Here is a 14,343-nt window from a genome sequence, read left to right as displayed (position 1 = left end):
TCCAAAGGGTGGTACCAGATGATAAAAATGGGGCCACAGAAACTCATGAAGACCTCCACGAGGAGCATCTGGATGTGGGAATGATGAAACCATCAACCTTTCAAGTACTGATGCTATGGTAATCACAGCACCTCGCGTTTATGTATCACATCAAGGCAAACGTCAGAGGACCTGTGTGACTCGGCCAAATGCTTTAATTTTGCTGACTCTCAATTTCTTCATCTGTATGACTAATGGGATGTATTCCAGCTCTAGATCTAAGATCTGGGATCCTGATGTAAAGTTTGTTAAATGCTTTCTGTGCTAAATTATCGTGGACACAGGACTACAGAGATGATGCTCACATTGTCCTCTGCTCTGGTCATTCCTTATCTAGGATATTTTGTGTACTGGTACCAAATAGGGGCAGCTAGGGGGTATAGTTGATAGAGTGTCTGAGTCAGGAAGATTCATCTTTCTGTATTCAAATCTTGCCTGAGACACTTCCTACTTGTGCTACCCTGGGCCACTTCACCTTGTTACCTTCAGTTTCTTCATCTGTAACATGAGTTGAAGAAAGAAATCGTAAACTATTCCAGTGTCTCTGACACAAAACCTCAAATGAAGTCATGGAAAAGTCAGCCCTGAATGAAAAATGACTGAATTATACTGGGTACCATATTTTAAGAAGATCTTGTTACCCTAGGGAGCTCCCAGAGAAGGGTAGCCAGCATGGTGAAAGGACAAAGTGAATGGTCAAACAAAACAGCGCTTCTGTTTTCAATGAAACTGAATTGAACTTAATATTTCTAGGGGAAAATACATTCAGGGTTCCAACTGGAATTACAAGGAATTCAGTTCCTGGAGGGGGTTCCCATCTTTTAAAGAAAAGGGGTTAAAATGGGAGATGGTGAAGGTTTGGAGGAGATTTCAAGGATAGACATTCTGGGATAGAAAGTGAAAAATAATCTGTGGGACATATAAGAGATGGAGAACAAAGGAAGGAAAAAAGCATTTATTCAGTGCAAGGTCCTATGCTAAGTGCTTCACAAATAGAATTCAATTGACCTTCAAACAATCTTGGGAGTCAGGTTCCACTATTATCCCTATTTTACAGTTGAGGAAACTGAGGCAAACAGAAAAGTTAAGTGACTTGCCCAGAGTCACACTGCTAGTAAGTATATGAGGCTGGATTTGAACTTAGCTCTTCCTGACCCTCTAGATCCAACTCTCTATTAACCTACTGTTGAAGCAGGGTCTCCTACCAGTTCAAAGGATCATAGATAATTATAGCTGGAAGAATCCCTAGAAACAACTGAAAATAAGTTGCAGAGAGGGGTCACTGATTTATCCAGGATCACACAACTGATAAGTGTCTAAAATGGGATTTGAACCTCAACCCCAGTGGTCTCTCTACCCTTTCACTCCTGGGATGCCCTTCCAACAACTTCTTTTCTTTTCCCCATGAAATAACTTTTGAATGGGCAGTCTAAGACAATAGGAAACTGGGCAAGGAAAATCCCCAATCAGACAATGGAAAAGAAAGAGTAGACCCCATGACCCAGAAGCCCACTGGCTGGGGCAGCTGTTTCATGAAAGATACAGATCAAGCTGCTTCCTTATTGTCTCCACAAGATATGCTGGTTCCTTACTTTGAGCTTCGGAGTATGTTTACCCAAAAGCAGTATTCTAGGAAAAAATACCTTTCAATCAACCAAAATACCTCCTGACCCACCCACCTGCACCCCCAGTCTGGGTAGGTTCCCCTTTTCAGGAGATGGGTTTTACCTGATTTGGCAAAGAAGTTGATGAGGGCATCTGTCTCACAGCTCTTGTAGAGGTCTGCCAACTGGGAGCTGCAGTTCAGGCTGATGTTGTGAATTCTCAGTCTTCTCTGACCACTGATGGTTGTGTAGAGTACAGCACACTACATGTCAAGGGGAAGACCAGAGGCTTAGCTTCTCCTCCCACTCCCATTTTGCAGGTAAGGAAATTGAGACACAAAGAATTGAAGGGACTCCTCCAAGCTTCTATAGGAGTGAGGGGCAGACGAGTGTGGCCACAAAATCAGTGTCTCACCTGAATGAGGGCGCCATTATCTTCGTTCAGTTTGTCATCATGCTTAAACTCCACCGTCACGGCTTTGTCACAGTCCACAGCTGCCATCTCCACATCAGTGGTATTGTTCATGTAAATAGCACCAAAGAAATCAGTGGCTCTAAAACCTGAAATCAGAAAACAGAAATTCTTGGTTGAAGTGACCCCTGGGATACTTCCCCCTTCCTGGTCATTGGGGAGGCTCAGAGATCAAGCCACTGTGTGAATTGATTGGGATTGGGATTGCAACATTTACCTGTGCTGGTGCGTACCCTCATGATAGCATCAAAGCCTGTCATTTTCTGGACATCATTCCTGAGGTCATTCAAAAATGTCTGGCTGTCCAAATGCTTCTAAAAAGAACATTTTGTCTGTCAGTGTCCATCCCAAAGAGGAAAAAACACGAGAAAAGTGACCCCACCAGAAACATATATATTTATATTTACAACAGGGATGTAGGGATCAGACTGGGCACCATTAGTCCCATTTTATAGGTGGGGAAATTAAGAGATAAAACAATTAACTTCCATAGATCTGAGAATGTTAGTAGTGGAAAGAACCTTAGAGTTTGTCTAGTCCAATCATCTTATTTTACAGAGAAGGAAACAAGCTCAGTGCTGAGAATACAAGTTCTTTAAAGATAAGGACTGTTAAAAGAAAAAATAAGGATTATTATCTATTTTGTTGTATCTAGCACAGTACCTTGGATACATAGAGGATCATAGAGTCAGAGAAAGGGATCTCAGAAATCAACCAGTTAAGCCCCCTTATCTTTTTGATAAAGGAACTGAACCCCAAAGAGGCCAGGTAACCTGTCCACAAACGTACAATTAGCATGTTTCTGTGACAAGATTCAACTTCGGACCTTCCTGCTTCCAGGTTTAGCACTTGATCCACTGCCCCCTCATATCATTTCTTTCTGATTTTTAACTCTGTGCATTTCTATTTGCTAAGCTACCATCCTCTTTCTGAAATCACAACTGAGCAATTTTTGTTCCAAGTCTGTGAGGCAGTCCTGGCCTGGCCAGGGAGTAATGAAGCAGACTCAGTCTCTGTCATTCACCATTTCATGTAAGGAAAGGAAAGCAAAGAATCCTCTTGGGGAAAGTGGGAAAAACTTCCAATTTGGGGCAAAATCCCCAGGAGAACATATAGCTGAGCCTGCTCAGGATAGCAGGAGAGCTGTGTGCAGGGGACAGAATGCCCTTTTGAGCATTCTTCTTTGGGGATGTTTTCTATCTTTCATAGAAAAATTTTCATAGAAAATTTCATAGAAATCGACCTCAAATTTGTGTTCTGTCCACAAGAGGGCAGAGCCTGCCAACCTATGAGGAGCTGGAAATCTGGTAAAATAGGAGAAACAGATGGCATCTATAGGAAGCATCTGGCTTCTTGGGGAAGGGGGAGCTGACTACCTGGAAATTGTTGTATTTATACAGCGTGCCTCCAGTCTGCAGGGTCACCAGGCCCATCGAGGCCACGTCCACATACTGATTGGGGAAGAGGAAAAGGTTCACACAGCAACCACTTGCCACACAGTCCTTAGCCAGGGTTTCATAGATGTTGGTCTGTGGCTGGAAAAGCGTCTGAGGGTAGAGATGAAAAAGAAAACTCACACACATGTGAAAAATTAATTCCTCCTTTCTGATCCTTGCCCAAGACACTCCATCTCTCCTGACTCAAGACATTTTTTGGGGTGTCCCCCATCCCTCCTTATCTTTGCCTCTTGGCTGCCTGCCAGTCCCTGCTCAGACTCCACTTTCTACAGGAATCCTTTCCCAATCCCCCTTAATTCTGCGACTTTCCCTCTGCTCACTGCCTTTAATTTAGCCTGTCTATAACCTATTTGTTCATAGTCATTAGAATGTTGCCTCCCACATCAGATTGAGCCCTTTGTGACTTTTTCTTTCTTTGAACTCAGCATTTAGTATCTGGAAATGTTTAATAAATATCTGTAGACCTGAATTTGAAAGTAGCTGAAAAACAAACCAGCTCATGGGTTCATAGTTCGAGAACTCAAAGGGACTTCAAGGCCCAAATGGACCAATCCTTTCATTTGACAGGAAAACAAAGACTCAAGCCCTGTGTAAGGAGAGGAGTCTGTTTGGTTCTTATCTTAGTGAGTGGAGCAGGTCAGACTGAAGGGATGAGTCACAAAAGGATACTTCTCTCCCCAGGAAGGAATGGCTTGAGGCTCAGATCTTTAGGCCTCAGTTTCTTCAGCCTTTCTCTACAGGCTGTAGCCTGATCAACTTGCTATTATTCATGTCCAGATCCCAAGAATTTTGGTAGTTATTTAAGAAGTCTCAGGGATGCTCTGGCTCTGCCTCTGTTTCCAGCTCTGGCCCCTTAGGAAAATGTAGCTATGTGACTCAGCTAAATTTTCTTCTTTCTTCCCCTTCCTCATTAGTACAGGTCTATACTATCTCTATTAGTGTAGGTCTACATCATCTCCATTAGTGTAAATCTACACCATCCTGATTGATACATGTCTACACTATTCCCATTAGTACAGATTCATACTCTCCCCCTTATTTTAGCTCCATATCATCCCTGTTAATATATGTTTACATCATTCCTATGAGTACAGATTCACACTTTTCCCCTAGTCCATACCATCCTAATTAGTACAGATCTACACCGTTCTCTTTGGTTCAGATCCATACTTTCTCATTAGTTCAAGTTCACACCATCCCCTTTAGGACAGGATCTACACTCTCCCCAGTAGTTCAGGTCCATACTTTCTCCATTAGGTCAGGTCTATACATCCCTATTACTACAAGTTTACACCATCCCCATTAGAACATGTCCACACCATTCTCATTATGCTATTTCTTTCTTCCTCTCTACAGTGTGATCCATACAGAAAGTTTTGTGATACTTAGTTGTCTGAATGCAAATGTTTTTATTTTCAAAACTTCCTTGCCCTGAGAACTATTCCCTAAAGGGAACAGCTATCCATTAAAAAGTGTCAACACCCCAACAAAACAAAACAAGCAGTTCTAGAAATATGACAAAATGATAACTGGGAACTCTCTGTACAGATAAATGATTCTGGGCCCAAAAAGGGCAGGGAATTCCTTGGGGACATAAAGCATCAATATTTCCAAACATAGTCTAGCCAGGAGTGGGATTTAGTGCAGTATGGGAGTTTGGGCCCTATATCACCCAGGTGGTATATGGTAAGAAGTATGAAATATTCCCAACCTTGGAGAACAGGCACTGGAACTCTTTGACAAACTGTGATCTTCCTAATGTGGAACCTAGACTGAGAGGATTATTTGGACATTTAATATGGACGTTACAACAGAATTAACTCAGTGGCAACACTCCAGTTATTCACCAATTGGGGAACAAAGACACTTTTAAAAATCTGAGGCTAGGAATATGAATCTCCATGCCCCCTATTCATTTTTTTAGGAGGGATAAGAATATGTCTGTTTCTTGAAAGAATGAAGGAATGTGGAACCTACAAAAGCTGCTGCAGGTGAAATACCTTTTCTTTGTCTGTGTTGATCAGTTTTCTGTCATCTCGGCTTTTCAGTTTGCCCGGGGCCTCAGCAGTCGGCAATGATGAATGGAAGATGTATAGCTTTCCTGGACAGTCTGCTGCCTAGTACAAAGATAAAAAAAATGCCTCCACTATGGTGTGCTTACTTATGAAACCATTGGGATTAATTTTCATATCCTACAGCTCTGTAACTTTGGGGAGTTCACAGGAGTTTAATTACTATTCATTCTTCAATTCAATTCAACATATATTAAACACTTGCAATGGCCAGGGAGGGTAGCTGGGTGGAGAAGAGCACTGGTTCTGAAGTCAGGAGAACCTGACTTCAAATGTGATCTCAGACATTTAATAGTTATATGATCCCAGGCCAGTTACTTAACCCTGTCTGACTCAGTTTCTATGTTATAGAATGAGCTAGAGAAAGATACTCCAGTATCGTTGTCAAGAAAACCTCAAATGGGGACATGGGGAGTTGATTTAAAACTAAACTCAATTGACTAAAACAACTCAACAACAATAAATGTGCAGGGTACAGCTAGAAAACAGAGATTAATAATGACACATCCTCTTCCCACAAGGAGTTACAATCTATTAGGAACAGAAGTGGTTTGTGGTCCAAAACATTTCCAAAAAAGGAAGTCTCTGGCAATGTCCTATTTCTACACAAGATCACAGATCTGGAAGGGGAAGAGACCTCAGACAGATATTATCTTTTAACCCCTTGGGACTGTAGTTTCTTCATCTATAAAGTGGGCATGGAAGTTATTGGATTAGATAGCCCCTAGGGTTCCTTTCAATTCTAGGTCTAGGATCATTTGTCCTAAATGGGCAATACTTATTATTAGGGATTTGTTGGGGCTCAAAAAAGAAATCCAATCAAAATGGGGCTAATATTCTGAGTAAGAGCTTTTCTGCATGTTGCCAGGCTGTTTCTTAATTAGTGGACAGAGAGATGTAATGCTTCTCTAGTTGGGCAGGAATTATTTGGTTTGTACAACTTTGAAAAATTCCAAGTTACCTCTACACCAAAAGGAAGCATCAGCAATGTTTGCATAGGATCATGAGGTTTTAAAGGGACTCTGAATTTCGTTTGGTCCAATCCCTTCATGTAGAGACTGGAAGGTCACCCATGTCATCTCAGGTCATCTCCTTCCAAAACTCTGTTATCCTTCCTATTCTCCTATGCTTTAGTGGAAGACTAGTCATAAATACTTAGGCACGCCAGTAGGTTTAAGATTTCTTGGATGTGGATACTCCTTCTAGTAATACAGATCCAAGTCTTTCATGCCTTCTCGTGTATATTTGTCCATGTCTTGCTCCCTTAGTCTTCCATAAAAGACACTCTCCTCTAGGGCTTTTCACATTTCATAAGCACCAGGGCAACACCTGGGCTCCTCCCTGGCTAGCCCTTTCCCTGACCACCTCACCATCTCATTTCCTTTTCTGAGAAGATATTTCCTGGACACCAACTCTCACCCCACTTTTGTACATAGGTGGACATTGGAAATATACTGCAACTAACTTACTTTCATACTTGGTTATAAAGAAATAATAAATGTCTACTTTGTTTCAGGCAATGGGGATACAAAGACAAAAATGAAACAATCTTTACCCTCAAAGAATTTACATTCTTTTGGGGAGTGGTGATCCAATGTATACATAGAAATGTAAGATATACAAGTACAAAGTCATTTCAGGGAGGGGAAAACATTAGCACCTGGGGGAATCAAGATCACAATCACACTGAGTGAAGTGAGAAGAACCAGCAATACAAGATTGTACACAGCAACAACAAGATTATGTGATGATCAACTGTGAAGGACTTGGCTCTTTTTTTAAACAATAAGGTGATTCAAGGGAATTCCAATAGACTTGTGATGGGAAGTGCCATCTGCATCCAGAAAAAGAATGATGGAGACTGAATGGGGATCAAAGCACAGTATTTTCACCTTTTTTTTTTTTGTTTGTTTGTTTTTTCTTTCTCATAGCTTTTTTATCCCTTTTTGGTCTTTTTATCTTGCACAACATGACAAATGTGGAAAAATGTTTAAAAGAATTACACTTATTTTACCTCTATCAGATTGCTTGCTGTCTTTAGGAAGGAGGAAGTATAGGAGGGAGGGAGAAAAATTTGAAATGCAAAGTCTTACAAAAATGAATGTTGAAAACTATCTTTATATAGTTTATAAAATAAATACTATTGAATATAAAAATAAAATACTATTGAAAACACACAAACAAAAGGATCATCATCAAAACCAGACACACACACATATCAGTTTCTTGCAGGAGGTGGTCCTTGAGTTGCGCTTTGAAGGAAGATAGGGATCCTACTGGATAAGTAGCTTAATAAATAGAGTTCTATACCTCTTCTATGCCTGAAGTCAGGAAAACTCATTTTGCTGAGTTCAAATCTGGCCTCAGACAATTTTTATCTAGGTGACCTTGGTTGCTTAATTTCACTTAATTTGATTTAAAATTACTTAAGTGACTTTACTTAACCCTGTTGGTCTGAGTTTCCTTATCTATCAAATGAGATGATGAAAGAAATGGCAAATCACTCTATCATCTTGGCAAAGAATACCCCACATGAGGTCACAAAGAGTCAGACATGCTGGACAACAATAACAGGGATCCATTAGTGGAGGTGAAGAGGAGGGTGCAGTCTAGCCGCTGATATAGGGGATGGATATGTTGTGTAAGGAGAACCATCTCTGACTAGAACATGGGATGTAATATGTTTGGGAAAGGCTGGAGATAGGCTGCAAAGGGTTCTAAAAGCAACAAAAGTGTTTGTATTTTCTTCTAGAGGCAAGAAGGGACAATTGGAACTACCTGATCATGTGTGAAGGAATGTTAATTTGGCAGAGAAGGAAAGATCCAGGTACCCTCACTAGAAATAGGGAAGTTATGAAGAAGGGGCAATTTAGAGGAAAGACAATGAGTTTTGTTTCAAATGTGTTGAGTTTGAGAAGATTATTGCTGGAGATGTCCAGAAGGCAGTTGAAGACATAGAGAAAGTTTAGGGGAGACATTTGGATAGATTTATTTGGATAGAGATGATACCTAAATTCATTAGAATGAGAAAGGGAGAGGGAGAGGAAGACAAAGAGTGAGAGGGAAAAGGAGAGGGAGAGGGACAGAACGAGTTTAGTGTCATGAAAATCTAGGTAGGAGCAGATGTCTAGGAGTGGATGATGATCAACAATGTCAAATGCTGCAGAGAACAATAATGATAAGTTCTTAGGAAAGGTCATTGAATTTTGTAACTGAGATATCATTGGTAGCTTTCCAAAGAGATGTTGTAGTTGAATAATGAGGGTAGAAGTCAGACTACAAAAGGCTGAGAAGTGAGTAATTGAAAGGGAAGTAGAAATAATGAATGCAGACAACTTTTTTAGGAGATGGATGTGAAAAGGGGTAGAGATATAGGATGATAGCTTGAGGGGATGGAAGGCTGAAATGAGAGTTAAGGATGGAAGTTGTGTTTTGTAGAAACCAATAGAAAAAAAGAAATTAAATACAGAAGAGGATTGTGGCAGAGGTAATCTCAGAAAGGAGAGGAAGGAGTATCAATTAGAGGGTTGGCTCTACATAAAGAGAAGGATTATGTTAGAGACTGAAACAAGGGAGGAAACAGGAATAACATAGAACTGACTTGGAACACAAGGTTGGACAGAAGCTTGTGCCAAATGGTTATGATTTTAAAGTCAATTTTATAATAGTTTAACTGAGATAAGTGGGCTCATCTGGGCTGAAGTTCATTTTCCTACTAATGAATTGGAGATGACATCCTCCCACAGATCAAGTTTTTCTGAGAAGGGAACCAAAAAATGTCAAGTAGATAGCATTTTAGGATTACAGATAGAAGGCTGAAAGGGAGCTCAGAAGCCATTTGGTTTAATACTTTTGTTTTCCAGATATGCAAAGTGAAACCCAAGCAGTTACATGAGTGTCCACAGTGACCTGAGCAGTCAGCTTCAGAGGCAGATTGGCTGATAGCCACTGTTGATATTCTTGTATTGCTCCATCCACACTTGCTCTCTGTTAGGCCGGCAACTGAGCATCATGTCTCTGCTGCTTCCCAAATAAAGGTTGTATCTCTATTGCTTCCATTGTCTCATTCTCTTTTGGGCATCTTGGTTCTTCAATGAAAGTTTTACTTCTATTGTCTGGGCGGGGCCTTGATCCTTCATACCAACTTCTGGGTGGCTATATGCTCTCCATAATAAGGGCAGACTAGAATTCTTTAGTCAAAACCATTCTACACCCAATAAATAAAATCCAGGCAGACTACTCCTATGTTAAGATTTAGTCTTTCTTTTTTAACCCTCTATCTTGAGCCAGATTCTCAGAAAAATAACTGATTTAAGGTTAGAAACTCCAAACTTCTTCTCTGGTTTTCCATGCAAATGAATTTGAGATAGGCTTTCCATTCATTTCATAATTAGGTCTTTATTATGTATTGATAAGCAATTTTCTCAAATAGGAATTCTCTATATCAACAAAATAACTTGTCTGTTTCTTGCCATTTCTCTCCCTCCCAAAACTGAAAGTTAAGTATGTATTGTAGATAATTTAAAGAGAAGTTCCTTTAGCCTGAAAATTTTTTGCATGTTTTAAGCATAAGTACAAAGGTAATTTATTGCTAAACTTTTGTTAAGTCCTATCCTATCTAGCTTCATCTATTGTCATGGAAGATGTCAATTATGGATAACTTGGAAGATTTGTTTTTGTAAAAATTAAGTGCAATATTATCTCCTTGCTTATGGAAGGTTCTAGTTTTAAAAGGATTGAATGAGATGTGAAAAAATAAGATATCTATTAAAAGTACTGAATTCTGTGAGCAGGGAAGCATTTACAGCAGGAAACATGGTGTCAAGGAATTTCAGAGACTTTCAGAGAAAACAGGCTCAAAAGGCTTCCAAATAGTCCCTCTTTATCTTTCTGACAAGTCCATTTGGATGTGGATTCTGTTTGTTTCCACTCCATCTGCTGGGCCTGGGAAGTTTATTACTTCTGATGATTACAGAGAGATTTTCTTTGGCAGCGATCAAAGAGCAAGCAAAGATATTATTACCATGGGGGAGGAAAGTTTCCAAATAACTGCCACTGGCTCCTCCAGGAGAAAAACTTCACTTTTATACTCTTCCATTGAGGTTCCTTGGCCTTCAGCCATGGGCTTATTAATGGTTTCTTTACCAATCCCAGACCTGCCATCTTAAAGGGCATGCCTCTGCTCATTTTTTCAAACATTTGAAACAAATAGGCAGTGTTCCCATATTTAACTGCTTTCCGTTCAAATTCTTGTTTAGTATCTTTCTGGTAGTTTCAATTTATTTGGGGGGGGGGTTATACTTTTCTCACAAATTCTATGACCAAAAAGCCTTCTTCTAATTCCTCCTTATGCTGTGGAAGTGACCCTTTGTTCTTGAAAGGTATTGGAGAAAATCACAAGTTCTGGCAGATTCTCCCAGACAGGAAACCCTTTGAGAACAATCCCAGGAAGGGACTCTGGGAGCCTGTCATTTAGGCATGGAGAAAGAGAAAGACATCATCAAGTTGGTCATACAGTTTGGACTGATTAACTACAGCAACTCTTGAAGATTGTCTATGTGAATATTGAGGGATTGCAGCTTGTATTGGTGGAGGGGGCACCCCTATCAATAAAATCAGACCCATAAAGGCTTGAAGGAATCATTTTGCAAGGCATCTGTCTGAGCTTATCTTGGAATTATTCCCATTCTATGATCAGAATTAGGGCTCTTCTTGTGTCACATCTGGGGACTCCATGTGGAGCAGAAGTAAGAGCAAAGAGTGAAGTTACAAAGAGGTGATTTTAGTTTGGGAATCAGGAAATCTCCCTTCAAGAGTATAATGGGTTTCCTTAAGCAGTCCTGGGTTCCCCTTTCTTAGAGATCCTCAAGCAAAGACAGGAAGATCACTAGCTGGGGATGGGATGGAGAGCATTCCAATAAGAGTTGGACAAGAGGGCCAACAGGACCCTTCCAAGGTTCAGATTTTGTGATCTACTGAGATCTACTGCTATGACATCAGTTTATAAAGAGGGAAATGATCTGTGACATCACTAGGACATACAGATAACAAGTAGCAGAGAGAGCGCCTCATTCACTGCTGTATCCTTGGTACCTGGCACAGAGTAAATACTTAATAAACGCTTGTCTGTTGAGTGATTAGAATTTGACTCTATTGATTCCAAAAACTAAGAGTTTCTTTACCATGCTAAGTTGCAAATTTCAGGCAGAAAATTTCCATTTTTATAGGCCAGGGGTTCAAGGGCTCAAGACAGGTCTGAGCATCCAAGAGTAAAATAACCGAGACATTTGGCCCCACTTATTCAGTATAGGCAATGATGTTGAAACAATTTCATTTATTTTTCTTGCTTTTTTTGGGGGGGGGGGTGAGGCAGTTGGGGTTAAGTGACTTGCCACGATTCATATAACTAGTCCATGTTAAACATCTGAGGTCAAATTTGAACTCAGATCCCCCAGTGCTCTATCTAGCTTCCCCTGTTGAAACAATTTATAAATAAGATTTTATAAAGCTCATGAAAGAAACATTTACAAGCTGATGTTCAGACTGGAATGTAAAGACTAAAAAAAATTGGGGATTTAAAAAAAATTTAAATGATTTTTCCCCATGACTGAGGAGCTAGAGTCCTATAGAGATCATAGCAAATGATCTTAAAAAAGCATTTCCAGCAAAGACTTTGTGATCACAGACTGAGAAGTGTGCTCACCTTTAGGGCTTCCATGCCAGCGTGGACGACAGGAGCAAAGACGGTCTCATTCTCATTAGAATCAGCAAAAATCTCTGGAATCTGGTCCAACAAGCTACAAGAAAGAGTAAGGGTCATTACCAAAAGAAATTCTTAGCTTTTCAGCCCCCAACGATGGCCTCATTTTGCCACTCACCATGGCATGTTTGATGTGTCCTGGTCCTCAGGGAATGTCTGCATTCCTGGACCATGATCTTATAGAGAGATCAAGGCTTTGGGTAGAAAAACGCACCCATGAACCTCAGTCCTTCTTATTTACTCCATTACAGATCAGTGACCTTGTTATCAGTCATAACACTGAGAGATGACGAGGGTCTTCATCTAGTTCAGCGCTCTGATTTTACAGATGAGGAAACTGAGACACAATCTTCTCAAAGTCTCACCAATTTATAGCTGAACTCTGACTAAACTCAGGTCCTCTGACCCATTGAGAGGCACCATGGCACAGTGGATATGGCATGAGATTTGGAGTCAGGAGAAGGGGAGTTATTTTGCTTCTTTTGTTCCCTGACACTCACTAGTCATGAGACACTGGGAAAGTCATTTAACCTCTTTGTGCCTCAGTTTCCTCATATGCAATATAGGAGGCTACAGGGGAGTTAAACTCAGTAGCTTCTCAGTTTTCTTCCAATTTTAAATCTATGATCTTATGATTTAAGATTGTAAAAGAGAATATTATTCAGGGAGGGGATGAGGTCAGGGGTGTGCCAGCACCAGTTAGGACAGGCACCTTAGAAGATTATTAATTTTTCAATGTGAACATTTATACCTCAGAAATTGGCAAGCACTATAAATCAGGGTTTGATTTATTGTTTGGTTAGATGTCTAGACTTAAGAAAGCAATGGCTTATTAATATAGATTAAATTGAAAAGTGAGTCATGTACACATTATTTTATTTCAGCAAGCCAGTTGTTAAAACATTTACCAGCATGCCTGTGGTAGGACTAAATGACCTCAGAGGTCCTTTCAAGCTCATTTAATTCCACTTGTTCCTTCTGCATAGAGAGAAACTGAGATAGAGCAACAAGCTCAGATTTGTGGTTACTAACTGGCCAAGTCAGGTCTCCACCTAGGTTTGCTGATGCTAAATCTTGGGTCCTTTATGCTAAGTGGCACTGACTCAACCAGAGACACAGCAATACTTAAAAATTGGATCTACATTGAAAAGCATGAAAAATTCTTTACTTGTGAATGACGGCCTTAGATTCTTGATAGTTGACCAGGAAGCCATCCAAGAGAGGAACAAAGACCTCTCCCACATCCGTCACCACCATCATCTGGGGCTGGGCCAAGTTGCTCTTGACATTAAAAAAGTGGAGGACTTTGTTATAGGTGACAAATCCTACCCGAATGGCAGAGGTCTCCTCTTGCTCTTCCCTGGAAACAAAACAAAGAAAGAATCAATGGTTATTCTGCAAGTTTAGTCAGGGAATGGGCAGAAGTGGTCTGGGATTGTATATAGGAGCTGCTTACAAAACATAATATGTCTCCTCTACTCCTCTCCCCAATGACTTTCCCTTTAAATCTTACATTTGACTTTGTAACTTTTGAATACAGTTTCCCATGTCCACCTGGTCCCACTTCACTGATTCATTTCCTACTCATTCTTTCTTTCTCTTTTTTTCCTAACCATTCTTTAAAGCCAAAAGTAAATGTTACTTGATTTTGAAAGTGTTCCTGTTCTCTTTTCAATGGTAATGACTTTCTACCTTTGACTCTGGCTGCACAAAGTCCTATGTTATCCCCCTCTTGTTCTGGAGGAATATTATATTCCTCCTGAAGTTAAAGATGAGGCTGACTGCTTCCTTGTAGAAAAAGGTAAGGCAATGAACTACAGCATTAGAGTCATAACAAGAAAAAGATTCTGTGGAAAAATCTGATAATGATCCCCTAAATTCATTCTTTTTAAAATTTTGACCTTAAACACCAAAAGAGCACTTTTCCATACAGCAAAAC

General features: G+C 40.2%; 1 protein-coding gene across 3 annotated transcripts in view; it reads right to left on the bottom strand.

Moving 5' to 3' along the window:
* SEC24D (SEC24 homolog D, COPII coat complex component) overlaps window positions 1-14,343 on the bottom strand; it is a 117,675-nt gene that overhangs the window by 22,289 nt on the left and 81,043 nt on the right. For 2 of the 3 annotated variants that reach the window (XM_051965828.1, XM_051965827.1), the window contains exons 12-18: window positions 13,573-13,764; window positions 12,348-12,441; window positions 5,573-5,689; window positions 3,492-3,662; window positions 2,333-2,429; window positions 2,059-2,204; window positions 1,768-1,906 (exon numbers count right to left, since the gene is read on the bottom strand). In XM_051965828.1, coding sequence (XP_051821788.1) covers window positions 1,768-1,906; window positions 2,059-2,204; window positions 2,333-2,429; window positions 3,492-3,662; window positions 5,573-5,689; window positions 12,348-12,441; window positions 13,573-13,764 — 956 coding nt within the window. The remainder of the gene's footprint in view (window positions 1-1,767; window positions 1,907-2,058; window positions 2,205-2,332; window positions 2,430-3,491; window positions 3,663-5,572; window positions 5,690-12,347; window positions 12,442-13,572; window positions 13,765-14,343) is intronic. The other variant, XM_051965829.1, reaches the window with a different exon arrangement.

The sequence above is a fragment of the Antechinus flavipes genome, chromosome 6, assembly GCF_016432865.1.
Source record: "Antechinus flavipes isolate AdamAnt ecotype Samford, QLD, Australia chromosome 6, AdamAnt_v2, whole genome shotgun sequence".
Classification (NCBI taxonomy): Eukaryota; Metazoa; Chordata; class Mammalia; order Dasyuromorphia; family Dasyuridae; genus Antechinus; species Antechinus flavipes.
The sequence above is the reverse complement of the archived record's forward strand: the minus strand, read 5'-3'. Positions and strand labels throughout refer to the sequence as shown.